The following is a 16,452-nucleotide window of genomic DNA, read 5'->3' on the forward strand; positions in this document are numbered from 1 at the left end:
ATGCCCAGTATGTGAAGGTACACCGCACGACACTAACCACCTATTCACATGCCCTATCAACCCTTCTCCCTTTGGACCCAACCTGCCGAGACAGCACGCTTTCTGGATATACCGTTAGATGAAGATAACTGATGACTACATCGCGCAGACTGGGTCTAGTAAGCGGCTACAGCAGCCGCAACTAAAACGAAAACCGCAAACATACCTCCACATTTATTTATATGTACAGATATCTTCAATTTTTATAATATACCAAATTTTTATATTTTTATATTTCTAGCCTCTGGAGAATAAGAAAGCGAGCCGTTCTGATGACAGCAATGCTGACCAGGATGAGGAGGATGATGATAATGAGGACGACGATGATGATGATGAAGATTATCGCGTCGACGAAGAAGACGAGGAGAATGATTTCTATGCTTCTGCCGGTGTTGTCAATAGCGATGAAGAGGAAGAGGAAAATGTCGAAGATTTTACTCCGAGCGTTAGTGCCGCCACTAACGATGATGATGAAATATACAGCAACGCCGAAGTTCACGATAAAGCCAACTACAATGACGACTCGGACGACGATGATGATGATGAAGATGAGAATATTGAAGATATCTATGGCAATGACGACGATGATGACGACTCCGAAGAGGATAATGAAAGCGTTGCCGAAAATGTTTACAACGACGATGAGGATGATGACGATGATGATAGCGAAAATGAGGATAACGAGGAAGACAATAACGAAGACAGCAAGGACGCAGAGGTTGATGATGATGATGTGGAAATGCTCATCGACGATGACGATGATAAGAGTAGCTACAATGCATGTGATCCACTCGATTTTGTTGATTGTGTAAATCAAAGCGAAGGTACACTGAAACGGGGAACGTCAAACGCGCTAGTAAAACGCAGTAGCATGCGCGTAACAAGCAAACATACACAAAAAAGACCAATATCCACTTCACCCACACACTTTGAGGATGATTCCAACACGAACTACAGCAATGCGGATGAAACAACACGTTTCACTACCACCACTTCCAACTCGCCATCCGCTTCAGCGACCATATCGCCTGTTTCAGTTTCGGCATCCGCATCGTTGTCGACGGCACATCATTGTGGCGCAGAGAAAATAAGTCGTTCGGTTTTTCGGCTTTCTTGCCTCAGACATCGTAGGAAGAAGAAAGCTCCTCCAGATCCGCCACCTGACCAACAAAGTACGCACAAAAGCAACGGTGCGCCGCAAACATATCAGATGATGATGCGTAAGATGCGTAAGTCACATGGCGACATGTGGCGGCGACGACGCGCTCATTGTGCTGTCGAGCGTTGCAGACGCGCGCCTCGCGCTGGAGTGGCTTTGTACCGTTTTCCGCCTACAGGCAGCCGCTTCTGCCGCCGTTGGTGCGCTTTGCTGGGCGCAAGAACGTCAGAAGCATCAAATTTACGCATATGCCCGCGACATTTTGCTTATAGCTTAGTGGATCGACGGCGCCGTTGCTTGCGTTTTGGCGCAATGCCGACACGCCACTTGCATAGTACCGCAAGTGCAGGCAGAATCGCTGCAGTTAATGCAACAACTTATGCTTCACAAAAAAGTAAGAAACAATTAAAAAATTATACTGAAAAATCAAAACGCGCCACAGCGGAATCGAATCAAGCCCAATCCGCGCAGCTTAATGCTTATAATCGTTGCTGCGTACCGCATTGCGGTAAATCTCATCAAGTTGATGGTGTAACATTGTTTCGCTTTCCTCGCCTGCGTTCACTTTATCTGCAATGGGCCACTTATTTGCGGCTGGTGCCTACTTCGCGCTTGGTGCAAGTCTATAAGGTATGCAGTGAGCATTTCGACCCCAGTTGCCTCAATTACCAGCGCAATGATCGTGCAACACTTAAGTACGGTTCTGTGCCAACACTGAAATTGGGCCATGAGGATGATTTGAAAATCTTTGGAGATAAAAATCTATTACCGCAAAAGCGGCGCAAGGTTGGCAAGCGCAAATGGTATCCACAAAAGGGTGTAAACGAGTGCGCCGTGCACGATTGCAAAGTGGCACAATTTCTGCAGATGCAACTTTTCCCATTGCCCAATTTACTAAAGTTACAAGAACGTTGGTGTAATTACTTCAATTTAAATTTCAGCAACACGGGTGGCAATGAGTCGGAGTTCTTCCAGAATGTGCGCTTCTGTGCCTTGCACTACATGGAAGGCTATCAAATGGCAACGCACAATGATGGCGCGCGCAAAGCCAAATCCACCGCTTTAGAAGAATTAGAGGCAAATTATGCGCGTATCACGAGCTCAACGCGCATTCAAATGCTAAAATGTTGCGTACCCAATTGTTCGACGAAATTCACCGACAACTTGCGTTTGACTGCGTTTCCCAGTTCGGAAGAGTCTCGCGCTAAATGGCAACACAACACGCAGGTGTCATTTAGTCCATCGCATCGCTATCTGTATAAGGTATGCGCGCTGCATTTCGAGGAACGCTGTTTCGCTAAAAAACGCCTGTTCATGTGGGCCATTCCGACACTACATCTTCCTAAAGCGCTGAATCAGGATCCAGAGCATAAGATATTTGAGAATCCCAGTGTGGATGTTGTAGGCACTGCGCATTGCTGCGTCGAAGGTTGCGAAATGGACGCTGAGAAACAGGGCCAAGCAGCAAATAACGAGGGAAAAGTGGGCGGCACGAACGCGCGCTTATGGCATTTTCCGCAAGACAATGCGTTGCGTGAGAAATGGTGTCACAATTTAGGACTTAGCGCACAAGACATAAGTCATACAAGTCGTCGCTGGCGCATTTGCAGCCGTCATTTTGAGACGTATTGCATTGGTAAGACGTTGCGAAGCTGGGCGGTGCCAACACTGCATTTACCCAAACCAGACAAGCATGCAAAGTCCGGCAAACGCTCCACATATATTTACCAAAATCCCGACAGTGCTGCGTTTTTTTATAGCTGCTGCATTAAGACTTGCCGTCAACAGCGTGATGTGGATGCTGGCATACGCCTCTACGGTTTCCCCAAAAAAGATACAATGCTGCAAAAATGGGCGCATAATGTGCGCATGCCTGCCGTGAAATGCCGTTACGCACGTATTTGTACACTACACTTTGAAGCACAATGCTTACGTCCGCAAATGCAGCCCTGGGCGTTGCCCACAATCGATTTAGGACATGACGAAGCGGATATATTCCGCATGCCGAAGGTAAGGCTAATGGTGACGAATGAACGTTGCTGTCTGCCGCACTGCAATAAACGACGTAGTCGCGACAACGTACATCTCTTCACTTTCCCACGCGACAAACAGGTGTTGGATAAATGGTGGCACAATTTAGCGATTGGTGTGCAGGATGTGAAGCGGCGACTGATTTGTGACTCGCACTTCGAGCCGCGCTGTATTAGCATGCGCCGACTGAAACGATGGGCCATACCAACTCTCAATTTGGGACATAAAAACGAAACGCTGGAGAACCCAACTCCCGCTGAAATACTGGCTAATGAAAGTACCGCATCATCACGACGCTCACAAACACCATCGAAGATGGCACGCACGAAAAAAAATCAACTAGCGCTTTCAGGCATTACACAGAAATGTTCCATAAATGGCTGTATGCGAGATGCTGACTCTAGCTTGCTTTATCGCTTCCCTACACCGGATTGGTTGCGACAGAAATGGTGTGAAAATACTCGGCTAACTGAGGAGGCAGCCAAGCAGGCAATGGTTTGTGCACGTCACTTCGAGCCGGACGTAATGGGCAATCATAAACCGCGACCATGGGCACTGCCCACTATGGAGCTGGGCGTAGATGAAAACGGCCTACCTTTGCAGCCTATACACATGAATCCAAAGCAATTTGCGCGCGTCCATCCTGAAGAGCATGAATGGGGCGAGTTAAGATATGTGCGCGCCAACCATTGCTCCATAATCTCCTGCATGAAATCGAAGTCGGACGGAGTGACACTATTTAACTACCCCACAAAGCGCCATATGTTGGACAAATGGGCCGAGAATTGTCGCCACTACCCGTATCAGGCCAAACGCTATCGATTCCAGCTATGCGGCGCACATTTCACCGCCGATTGTTTCAAACGTGAAGGCACACGTTTGCGCAAAGGCTCTGTACCAACACTCAATTTGGGTCATGACGATCCGCAGATTCATCAGAGTGAATTCGAAATTGCCACAGTGCCACAAATTGACGAGACACCGATAAAGCGTTGCAGCGTGCCACAATGCAATCGCACACAAGAACACGATGGCGTGCGGCTCTTCAAGTTTCCTTATGAACGCGCTGAGGTTTTGGAAAAGTGGTGCCATAATTTGCATATGAACGCTGCGGAATGTCATCATGCACTTATTTGCAATATGCATTTTGAGCCACGTTGCATCGGTGGCGGCCGTTTGTTGCTGCGCGCCATACCGACGATGCTACTGGGGCACAATGATTCGGATATCTTCCATAACCCAGAGTCATTTGAGCGGCCAGAAAAATTGATAAGCTGTTGCGTGCCTGGCTGTAGCAATACCAAACAAACGACAGGCGTGCAATTGAGCGCCTTTCCAAAGTTTCGCAGCCAGTTTGAGAAATGGGCGCACAATTTGCGTTTGCCAGTTACATCAACCGTTTGGCATACCTACAAAGTTTGCAGCGAACATTTTGAGAGCTATTGCTATGAGCATGGGCGTATAAAAGTCGGGGCGATGCCGACGCTTAAACTGGGGCATGATAATACCAGTGATTTGTACACCGTAAGCGAAGAGACGATGAGCCATGCATTTAAGCGCAAGCGCGTGGCTCCTAAGAATGAATCGCCAAGAGCGCCGCAGGAAGTGTGTTGCTATCCAGATTGCAAAGAGATGGAATTACGTTTGACGAACCAGCTCTTTGAGCCCCCTAAATTAGATGTCCTTAGGCGTAAGTGGTTTGAAAGTATTGGTTTGTGCGATGAGAAGGAAGCTGATGAAAAGTCTATGGCCAATAAAGAAGAGACAGTTAAGATGCCGGAAAATATAGTCGCAGTAAAAACTGAAGACGGAGTAGAAATCAAGAAAGAGGACGAAGATAAAGTTGAAACGTCATTTAAACCTACTAAAAACTCTCGCAAATTATGCCCCATGCATTTCAAATTACTCTACACAAAACATATGCCCACGCTTACGTCGCTGCGTGCTGAAAATCAACCGGAAACTATGAAATGCCTTCAAAAGCTGGAGGAGACCTTTACAAGAGTCTGCGATTTATCATGCGTACGCCGCATTAGCTGTGCCGTACCCGGTTGTAATTCAAATTATCTCACCACCGAGTCTGTCAAGTTCTTCAAATTCCCCGATAATCCGGAGTTGCGAGCCAAATGGTGCCACAACACCCAAGTGACGGTCGATCCGGACCGACTGTATTGCTACAAAATATGTGATCTACATTTCGAGCCGATCTGTGCTGGTAAACCGGATAAGAAGTTGCAACGTTTGAAAATGTGGGCTATTCCAACACTAAATCTACCGCCACGCGTTGAAGGGATGCCCAAGATATATCCGCTACCAGCACCCGAAACTGTAGCCGATTCAAAACGTGCTTCATTGCTTTTGCAAACGGCAATTAACAAATGTTGTATACCGACTTGCGTGCATGCGAAAACACCCGAAGAGCGCGAAGAAAGCGCTGAAAGCGATGTACAATTTTTCAACTTTCCCAACTATGCCGAACTGCTCTACAAATGGGTATACAATACACAAATTAGTATGGTGTCAGCTACGCATGCGCGCATATGCTCACTGCATTTTGAAAAGCACTGTATTAATAAGCGTTTACGCATGTATGCAGTGCCCACATTGCTTCTGGGTCATAATAAAACCGATATCTATCAGAATCCGTCGGACAAAAGAATGCTTGCAGAAGTGGAGAGCAAACCAGAAGAGACGGAGAAGGTGGTCAAGGATGAGAGGGTGAAAAAATCCGAGGTTATTAAAGATAAAACCGATACATCTCATGAACGGGAGTCACGCCAAGCACTCAAACCTGCAAGTGCGGAAAAATCAGATAATAAGCAGCCTGTTGAACATTCAATTGCGTTGAAAGAAGAAGCGAAAGAGATCGCGAACAACAGTAAAGTCGTTACGCCTGTAGAAACTTCAACGCAAAAACCATATCATAAACCATTTCCACTAAACATAAAACAAGAAAAAGATCTGGACGAAGCCGAGGAGGATATCGAGAGTCAAATGAAACAAGGATTGCTTGATATGTTCAATAGCTTCGGTGACACGGGTGACCAAGAGAATGAGGACGCCGCCGATTTAGGTGAGTCCACGCAAGTCGAACGCAATACAGCGCGTCATTGTCGCATTCACGGTTGCGATAGCTACGCACGCGATCCCGGCGTCACGCTCTTCAAATTTCCCTTTGCTCTTGATCAGTTCCGTAAATGGCTACACAATACCCAATTGGAGGTGGACTATACACGTCGTTGGCGTTATCGCATTTGTCAACGTCATTTCGAGCCGATTTGCCTACAATTTCGCAAATTGCCGCTCGGCTCCATGCCAACATTGAATTTGGGTAGTTCGCGTCCGTTGCACATTTACGAAAATGAATTCGATGCAAATTGTCTAAAGAAATATAAAACTAGACCTCAAGCAGCAGCTATTGGTACCAGCATTAGTGAGCTAAACGAAGAAGCCGAAACGAGTAGTTCTTTCGCAGCTGCTATTCATCATGAAAATGCGGACGCTGGCGAGCATAGCGAGAAGTATATGGACTTCGTAAATAACACGCCGATAGACCGCGATACCTCGCGCCATTGCCGCATTCCCGATTGTGATAGCCACGCCAAAGATCCTGGCGTTACGCTTTTCAAATTTCCACTCTCCGAATACCTCTTCCGCAAATGGCTACACAATACCCAACTTGAGGTGGACTATTCGCGCCGTTGGCGCTATCGTATTTGCCAGCGTCATTTCGATCCGATTTGCATGCAATTTCGCAAATTGCCTCCCGGCACAATGCCAACACTAAATTTGGGTCCTTCGCGCCCGCCACGCATCTATGAAAATAGTTTCGATATAAATCATTTAAAGAAATTTAAAACTAAACCGCCGGCCACAGCAAGAAAATCAAAAATTTCTACAAAATCAATTACGACACCAAATGATGACTTCAACGAAGAATCAGAAACATATGCGGCTGCTAACAATACACAATTGATGCCTTACACAGGTGCAGAAGGATTATCAAACACAAGCGGTTCACAGTCGCCGCTACTAGCTTGTACTATACGCAATTGCACGAGCAAGTATCACGAACTGCACGAAGGCATACATCTGCACAAGTTGCCGACGAATGCTATGTTACGCGAGAAGTGGATCTACAATTGTCGCTTCGATGAAGACACCCTTTTCAATGTGGGACCACGCATACGCATTTGCACACTCCATTTTTCACCCAACTGTTTCTACGGTGTTAAACGCCAATTGAAGCTCGGTTCGGTGCCCACTTTACGTTTGGGCCACACGGATCCCAATATCTATTCAGATGGTTTTTCCAATTCGAAAGAAACAATGCTAGACAGTCAACGTTCACGGCAAACGCAGTTAACATCAGAAACAGTACATGATATTTGCTGTCTAATCAACTGCAAGCACAGTAGACGTGAGTACACGCGGCATTTTGCTTTTCCAACCGAGAAGAAAATGCTTGATAAATGGCTTAACGCGCTCGGCATGGAGTTTAATAGTTCACGCCCAGACGATTACAAGATTTGTGAATGGCATTTCAAAACAACCGATTTTGATGGTGAAGTTTTACGTGCCGACGCGGTACCCACGCGTTATTTGAAGATTGATGAAATGAATCAGACGGACGATGACTATGATAATGATGATGATATGGATGATGAGTTGGATTGGAATACAGCCGAGGAGCCGCTGGATGAACGGTGAGTGTGGATACAATTTTTTATTTTCTATTTCTGTCAACCTTTCCACCGATATGTGAAAGATTTTATTCACAGATTATATGTCTGCAATTCTCACTTGGCTTTTGAAGCTTTCCTATACCTTCCAATATACCTAAATAAGTTTTGAGGTTCGATAAGAACCCCACAATTTTATGGTTTGAAATGCACTTTATTATTCAGAATAGCCTGCCTGAGCAGCAGTATACTTCTTCCAACGAGATTCCAATTTATGAAATCCATTTCTGAAGTGAGAATCTGAAAGGGCTGCGAAATACGCCTCCACAGACGTTATAAACTCATCATTTGATGAAAAACGCTTTCCGTGCATACATTTTTTTTAAGTCTGGAAACAGCTGGAAGTCGCTAGGGGCCGAATCTGGCAAATGCAGTAGATGCTCCAACAATTCGAACTTTAATTTATGACTTTTAGCCATTGGCAAAATACTCTTGTGACACGTTGCATAGTCCTGATGAAAAAGAATTTGTTTCTTTTGCAAACTGGCGCCCGCTGTAGCCGAATGGGTTGGTGCGTGACTACAATTCGGAATTCGGAGAGAACGTAGGTTCTCATAAAAATGAAGGAAACGTTTTTTTTAATAGCGGTCGCCCCTTGGTAGGCAATGGCAAACCTCCGAGTGGTTTTCTGTCATAAAAAGCTCTTCATAAAAAATATCTGCCATTCGGAGTCGGCTTAAAACTGCATATACCTCCATTTGTGGAACAACATGAAGACGCACGCCACAAATAGGAGGAGGAGCTCGGCCAAACACCCAAAACAAGGGTGTACGCACCAGTTATACATATATATATATACATATATAAAAGATTTAAAAGAGATGAATTTTTTCGTTCAGATTACATTAATAATCAAAATTCACTTTTACAAGTTTGGAAGTAGTCCACAAACATAATTTCTTTTCACATTCTTTTATCTAAAATATATTTTCTATTTAATTAATTTATTATTTATTTATTTTTATTTATTTATTACAGACCATCGACCTCCGCGGCAGCAGCTGCCGTAGCGGCGACTGCTAACAACTCTGGTGGCTACAATAAATTGATTCCTGGCTCACGTAGATGCTGTCTGGCACATTGTCGTAAGCAACTGTTTCAAGATAACGTGCGCACATTTAAGTTCCCTACAATGAATGAACAATTCGAGAAATGGGTACATAATTTAGGCATTAAATACGATGGGGATGCACCTTGGCGCTATCAAATTTGCAGTGAACACTTCGAAAGTCATTGCATTATACATTACGAAAACAAAGCGAAATTGTTTAGGTGGGCCGTACCCACCTTGAACTTAGGCAAACATGCGCCAGCTATTCTATTCACAAATGACAAGTCTAAAAAACAACAACAACAACATCAAAAAGAACCCGATTATGATCGAGTTTATAGAAATGCTAATGCAGGAGTCTATGCTGAGGGCTCACACAATGAGGAGACAATGGACACGACAAATGATGAAAGCTCCACCGCGTTGCCTATGGAAATGCCAAAGCATGTGGCTTACCAGCAAGAAGATATGGATTTGCTTGCACCAATTGAACGCCAACCGCCCAAATTAAGCTCCATAACGAAACGTAGTACTTACGCTTATACAGCAAGCGATGAAGATGGCGATGATTACGGTGATGATGACGATGATGATGATGATGCATATGATGGTGAAAATTCACTATTGAATGTTATACGCGAAGAAAAGCTGAATCCCGTGAAAGAGCGCGCGCCACCTTCGTCATTCTTCTCATTGACGCTGGTGCGTGGCGGTTCCGCAAAAATACGTGCTTGCTGTCTGCCACATTGCGGCCGTACACGTCAATCCGGTGTACGTTTATTCCGTTTTCCAACGGAGCCCGTCTTCCTGCAACGTTGGGAATATAATCTGCGCGTGCGCTTCAACGAGACGCAGCGAAATACCCATTTGATATGTAGTGCGCATTTCGAACGGGGACAATACAATAAACGCTTAGTGGTAGATGCTATACCAACGCTAAACTTGGGGCATAACAGTACCGATATTTATCGAAATGGACAGTATGATCCATTAAAAATGAATAAACGTGCCGTATCACCAGCACGAATGCAGCCTACAAGCAGCATGGGCAGCTTGATATCCAGCCAAAAGCCACTCAAATGTAATGTACCCGCTTGTGGTGACGAACAAACAAAGCGGCGCCTATTCCCCTTCCCCAGCAATAATATATTCGTTAAGATATGGGCCGAGCGCACACAAATCGCTTACGATGCGCGACAACATGCTGAATTGCGCGTATGTGAAATGCACTTTGAAAGCGATTGTTTTGGTGGGCAAGGTCTGAATAGCAATGCTGTGCCTACATTGTGTCTGCCAGCGCCAATGGCAGTTCCAACGGCTCCATTGGCACCGGCACCGGCACTGGTTGCACCAACTACAAAAATTGTGTCACCCATTAGCCGATCAATAGCACCCCTCACGGCGATGCCAAAACTCAGCGCAATCGCCTGCAGTGTAATCAATTGCGGCAATAATACCGCTACACGCCCGGATTTGAAAATATTCTCGAAATTCCCAGACGATTTTGAATTATTCACCAAATGGTGTTTCAATTTGAAAATCGATCCACGCACCTATGTAGACGGCAGCTATAACGTATGCAGCGAACATTTCGAGTCCTTCTGCATCGGTGGCCATAGTCTGCGAGTTTGGGCTGTACCAACGCTGCGTTTGGGGCACAATAGCAAGCTTATACACAGTGTGGAACGGCCTGCGGAAATGGAAATGAAGTGTTGTCTGCCGCATTGCGGACGCAAGAAGAGCAAAGATGGAGTCGAGTTCTACAGTTTTCCCAAAGGTGAGTTGAAGTGATGATATAAAAAATGACGGTGTAAGAAACAAACAGCAAATATTTGCTATTTTTTCTGATAACCTTCTTATTTAGCTTAGGGTTTTTGCCGTTGTAACAGCATAAACATTCCCCAAACATGTTTTGGGAATGCTGCTGAAGTGGTAGTCTTTGAGGTACAAGATGTCCGGTGACAGGATTAGTTTTAAATTTAAAGTTGTTTACGTGCGCTCGTAATCGAGGCATTTTTCAAGGCCGATGATCCGCGTGCAACTACTCTTCGTGATGGCCGAGGGAAGATTTGATTCGTTCATGAGTGCGAAGTTTCTGTTCAACAAGCTCGGTAGCAAACAGCCTACGTCCGGTAGTGCCCAGCCGGACATCGAGAACAAATAAACATACTGAACTCTTCGCTACAAGTTTGCACAATAATCCGCTTCAGTCCATGTACAAGAGAGCGGCTGCTCTGGGGCTTTCAAAAACTATTGTGCATGAAATAATCAGGCAGGATCAAAATTGTAATACTGCAAGCGCTTAAGCCCAATGATTACAATTTGCGTAAAAATTTATAGGAGACCATGTCGGAACGATTTTGTACGCTAAACACTAACTTTTAGAGTAATGAAGCCCATTTTCAGTCAGAACCCACTATTAAAATATCGACATCCACTTTTCCACAGTTCCACACGTAGTACGGAGGCCAGACATGCTTACGGATGGCACGAAGTTGAACAGAAGAGTTGGTGGGGAGTATTTTGCGAGGAGCTCCCCATCAAGCTCAAATTTATGCTTTCGAACCACTGTAGCCATTTCCAAGCGGAGGTAGCCGCAATTAAGGAAGCAGTGGATTGGTTGCTTACTTCGGTAATTACTGTAAAGAATGTAAATATCTACTCCGACAGCCAAGCGGCAATTAGGGCCTTGGGTTCGTTGTTTGTGCATTCAAAATTAGTCGGAGGAATGCCTGAGAAAGAAAGAGAAACTGCTGGACTGATGAGCTGGCTAGACAAGGGACCATGAAGACGGTTTCATCGCAAAATGAGAGGAGTGGGATCCCTTTAGAGCCTTTGGTCTGCTCCTTGAAAAAGTGACCTCACGTTAGCTCAACGAGTACGCAAACGTGCAAAGTCGCGAGATCCTTCTGGCCACGGGTAGATCGGGAGCGCGCAAGATAACTTCTAAGGCTAACAAAGCCGCAGCTCTCGAATTTGGTAGGTATCCTTACCGAAAATTGTCCGTTAGATGTCCAATCGGTGCGACTTGGGATTGCTTCAAGTCGTTTCTCCAGAAGCTGTCTGGAGGACTAGGTGGAATCATCTCAGCACCTTCTTCTCAGCTTCCCTGCTCGCGTCGGCACTACTCAATCGATCACGGAAAAACCTCTCTATGTTAGTTGCTTTGATCACAGGCCACTGGCTCCATGCCAGTGTTTACAGTTATGATTTAGATACTTTGGCTCATAGTTCTTGAGTGATACTGATAAAACAAAATCGTTTAACGAGAAGTAGCAGGTAAACTGCTGCTGTGGTATCACAATGTACCGGCATCAGTCTAAGTGAGTCGGTTTAAAGACCGACTACCATTTCAAACTACCTACCCACCTATGACAGATATCACTCCCATCTGGGTACCTGGCCACCAATAACGAATCTGAAGCGATAGAAATAGGCTGTCACCAAGGCGAGCGCAAAAGAGAGATCTTCTCGCTATTCCAGAAGCAGGATACGTGCAAAATAACTAAACAGACGTCGCCCAATTTCAACAAATCCAGAATTGACGAGTTGTTAGGAAAGCCATGAGCAGTCATATTCAGAATTACGTCAACAATAACCGGCCACTGGCCCTTGGAAGACCATGACAGGAAGATCGAGTGTCCGCACAACAATAAAAAATCTAACGAAACAGTCTCTTACTATCTGTGTGAGAGCCCAAGTCTGGGTGCTCTACGATATAGGATGGTGGGGGAATTCTCGATGGTTAACTTGAAAGAAATTGCAAAAAAGAAAATAGACGGCATAGGCAGGATAATAGCAAAATCATGATGGTTTGACTAATAAAAAGTAGTGGTTCTACAGAGATGCATCAAAATGACATATTTTGTGCTTATTGGGTCTGGGCTGTGTCACTCAGACAACAACTCCACCGCCACCACCACCACCTAGCCTTTAATTCCTAATTCTGCCTCCGGACCCCCATACATGTCACGTCATGGAAACCTTAGCTTAAACGCGGTTACCGGCTAGAAGAACGGATAGTTTATTTGAAATGTGTGCATAAGTATTTATCCCTTTAATGCTTATATTTATTTAATGAAACCGAAGCGCTGAAAATCATGTATCATCAAATCATCTAATTACGAGTATTGATTCTAATTCACTCATTTCGCTAAATTTCAGGTGACCTCTACCGGCAATGGTGTCAAATACTGAAAATCGACGAAGGTCTCTACCGCAACACGGACAAGAAAATATGCAGCGCCCATTTCCGCCCTGAATGTTTCAACAGTAACGGCAGTCTATCCCTGGGCGCACGTCCATCCCTGCAACTACGTAATCGCACCGCCACAGCCACAGCGCATATACTCAAACCACCGGCGCCGTATCGCAGCAAATGCATAGTGCGCATATGTCATGAAATGCAACAACTCTATAGTTTTCCCGCACAACGCAACCTTTGCACAAAATGGTGTCACAATTTGAAAATCGACTACTATCCCAAATTGCATGAGAATATGAATTTCAAAATCTGTCGGCGTCACTTCGAACCGAATTGTCTGTTGAGTGGCGGAAAATTACATGCCGAAGCAGTGCCTACCGTACAGCTGGGACACAACGATATGAACATTTATCAAAATATGGTGGGAATGAAGCATAGCGCTAGCACGCCCAGCTATGATGATAACAGCAGCTTGCGCACCAGTGTCAGTACTGTGCACACTTGGCTGATGGACGTCGATGCGGAGACGAATGCCCCAAATGTGCCGAATGTAGGAACGAGTGGAATGGCACGCATGGAACCGCCCGTTGATCTTGAACCAATAACAGTGGCGCCAGAGGTTGTTACCGATGATAATATCGATTTGACTGGCAGTGCGTATATGCAATTGGAAGATGACTCTTATTATGCGGACTTTGAAGAGCAGCGTTTGTTGCCACAAAGCAGCACTTTTGTTGCAGCTGAGAGTACGGAAGTGATCGATTTGGATGCTGTGGATGCGGTACAAGAGCAATTTCCCAATTGGTCACAGCGCGATGCAGTGTTGGTGGATGATGACGACGAGGATGATGATGCGCTGTTGTGGCCGTTGAATTGAATAGTTTTAAGGAGTAACAGTAAAAATAATGAAGTTTAGTTAGTTAAGTCAAAAGTTGCAAAGATAAGCAGAAAAAACAGTTATACTGAACAAGAGAAAGAGAGAGAGGAAGAGAGGAAAAATATGAAAGTGCGTGAGTATCATACATTAGACATAAAGAAAGAGAGAGGGAGATATATATAGTATATAAGGCTGTAAGGCAGCTTAAAATTGCAAATGCAAATATGTGCATGACTTTTGATTTTTTTACATGTCTACTTTACTTTGTATAAATGAATTCTTATTTAAGCTTACAAAATATTTTTTTTTTGTTTATCTAACGTTTCGTTTCAACTTTCAATTAACGTTTTCTTAGTTTCTAAATGCATTCGTATTTACATATTCCATTTTGACCATGAAAAATGTACTAAATTTTTGTATTAATGCAAATAAAATTAAAAAAAAAAACAGCGAGTAAAAAGCCTACCTAGGAAAATTTTAAAATGATTGGGATTTGCATTAAAAAGAATTTGCTATAAGAAAAAGTAAAAATTTATGCAACGAAGGTGTTAAAGCAGATAACAAAAATTGCATTTTAAGATTAAAACGCGTATTAATTAAGCAGCTTTAACAACAAATATTGAAAATTATTAGTTATGCATGCGTTGTGTACACAAATATTTAATCAGTGTTTTTTTCGGTTTTCGATGTGCTTTTTAACGTAAGTTTTTTTTATTTACCTTTTAAAATGAAAACGAGTAATAGGGACTATAGGGAAAAACATTTTGTATACTTCCTTCCGAAAATGATGTTTGTGCTGTTTTTTTTTTTTTTCAAATTTATAATATATTAATAAAAAAATATCCGATGAACGAAGAATTTAATGCTGCCAAAATTCAACATACTAAACAGTGATGAACTGGCTGGGCTTAAGAAGCAAACGCATGCAGAACAGATTTAAATAAGATTGAAAAAAAATTGAAAAATGCAGATAATAATATTTTTTTTTTTTTGTTTTCTAATTATTTTTTTTTTTAAGTTTTATTGTTTAGGGGTTAAACAATATAAAATAAAAAATAAAAAACTGGCTGGCTTTTAGGAGCAAACGCATGCAAAACAGATTTAAATAAAATTGAAAACAAATTTGAAAAATACAGATAACTATAATTTTTTTTTTTTTTTCAAGTTTTAATGTTTTGGGGTTAAGCAAAAAATGTCTATAGCTAAACAAAAAACAAAAATTATTTCTGCAAAATACATAAAAATTTGGCATTTTAAAATTAAAAAAAAAAAATTGTGAAAAAGTAAAATACAGTATCTTCTCGATATATGCAACTAAATGAAATTAGAACCATTCTTTGTCATCGAGTTGACGTGGCAAAAGCGATTTTTTTACTTACTATTTGCATAGGAAAATGTTAATGACCCCTTTTTTATTTTAAGCTCCTACATCTATTTGAGTCAATCATGGGAAAGTAATGTAAAAAATATGAACTTCATTTGTATTTACATATATTGTATTTTGTATTTGCTGTTGTTGTTGTTGTAGCAGCAAAAACGTTTCCCCTACATGTAGGAGGAGTGCTGCTGGAGTGACAGTCCTTGGTGGGAATCGAATGGGAAATATATTATTTTTTATATTTTTAAAATTTTCTATAGAAAATTCGAATAGAACATATTGATGCAGTTTCTAAAAAAATTAAAAACAAAGTATTTGTGGTCAACATTTTTTTCATTTTCCGGCTTAAAATGTATAATTTCAAAGTTTTACGGTTATATTGAGATTTTAATCAGAAATCTGCTTACTTTAAGAACATTTCCTAACAAAATTAAGATGAAAATTATAACTTATAATGGAAATATTAAATATTGCTAAAAACAAAAAATATTGATAGGTGATTTCCGCAAATTTTCACGGTTATGTGTTATTAGTATATACCTACATATATAATTATAAAGGATCATTCAAAAGTGACGCCTCGATGTCAGTAGTGAATAATTCCTAGACGGTACCTTTTTTATGTCATCTTTGGCATTTGTCAAGTAGATATTTGCACAATTTTAACCATGAATACTTGCACGAAACGACACGTTTTCTAATTAAAAATTAAAATTAAAATTATCGAAACTTACTATATAAAAATGGTCGATCTTTAAGAGCCACTTCGCGCAAGATTCGTAATTTTTTTCGGTAGAACTAATCGTCTGAATGAATCGAAAATTCAAGCGCTGGTGAAAAAATTTCGAGAAACTGGATCTGTTGAGGGTAGCAAAAGGACGAACAGACCAAGAACTGAACGTTCTGTTCAGAATATTGCTGGTGTTGCTGAATAACCTGCAACATCGATAGCTCGATGTTCCCGACAATTG

At 42.8% G+C, this 16,452-nt stretch overlaps 1 protein-coding gene across 2 annotated transcripts in view; it reads left to right on the top strand.

Moving 5' to 3' along the window:
• The window catches only part of LOC129249365 (uncharacterized), a 62,115-nt gene extending 47,280 nt beyond the window's left edge, over positions 1-14,835 (top strand). For both annotated transcript variants that reach the window (XM_054889153.1, XM_054889154.1), the window contains exons 8-10: positions 281-7,935; positions 8,950-10,799; positions 13,187-14,835. In XM_054889153.1, the coding sequence (XP_054745128.1) occupies positions 281-7,935; positions 8,950-10,799; positions 13,187-14,103 (10,422 nt within the window). In that variant the 3' untranslated portion in view covers positions 14,104-14,835. The remainder of the gene's footprint in view (positions 1-280; positions 7,936-8,949; positions 10,800-13,186) is intronic.
• The last annotated feature ends 1,617 nt before the right edge of the window (positions 14,836-16,452 follow it).

The sequence above is a fragment of the Anastrepha obliqua genome, chromosome 5 (assembly GCF_027943255.1).
Source record: "Anastrepha obliqua isolate idAnaObli1 chromosome 5, idAnaObli1_1.0, whole genome shotgun sequence".
In the NCBI taxonomy this organism is placed as follows: Eukaryota; Metazoa; Arthropoda; class Insecta; order Diptera; family Tephritidae; genus Anastrepha; species Anastrepha obliqua.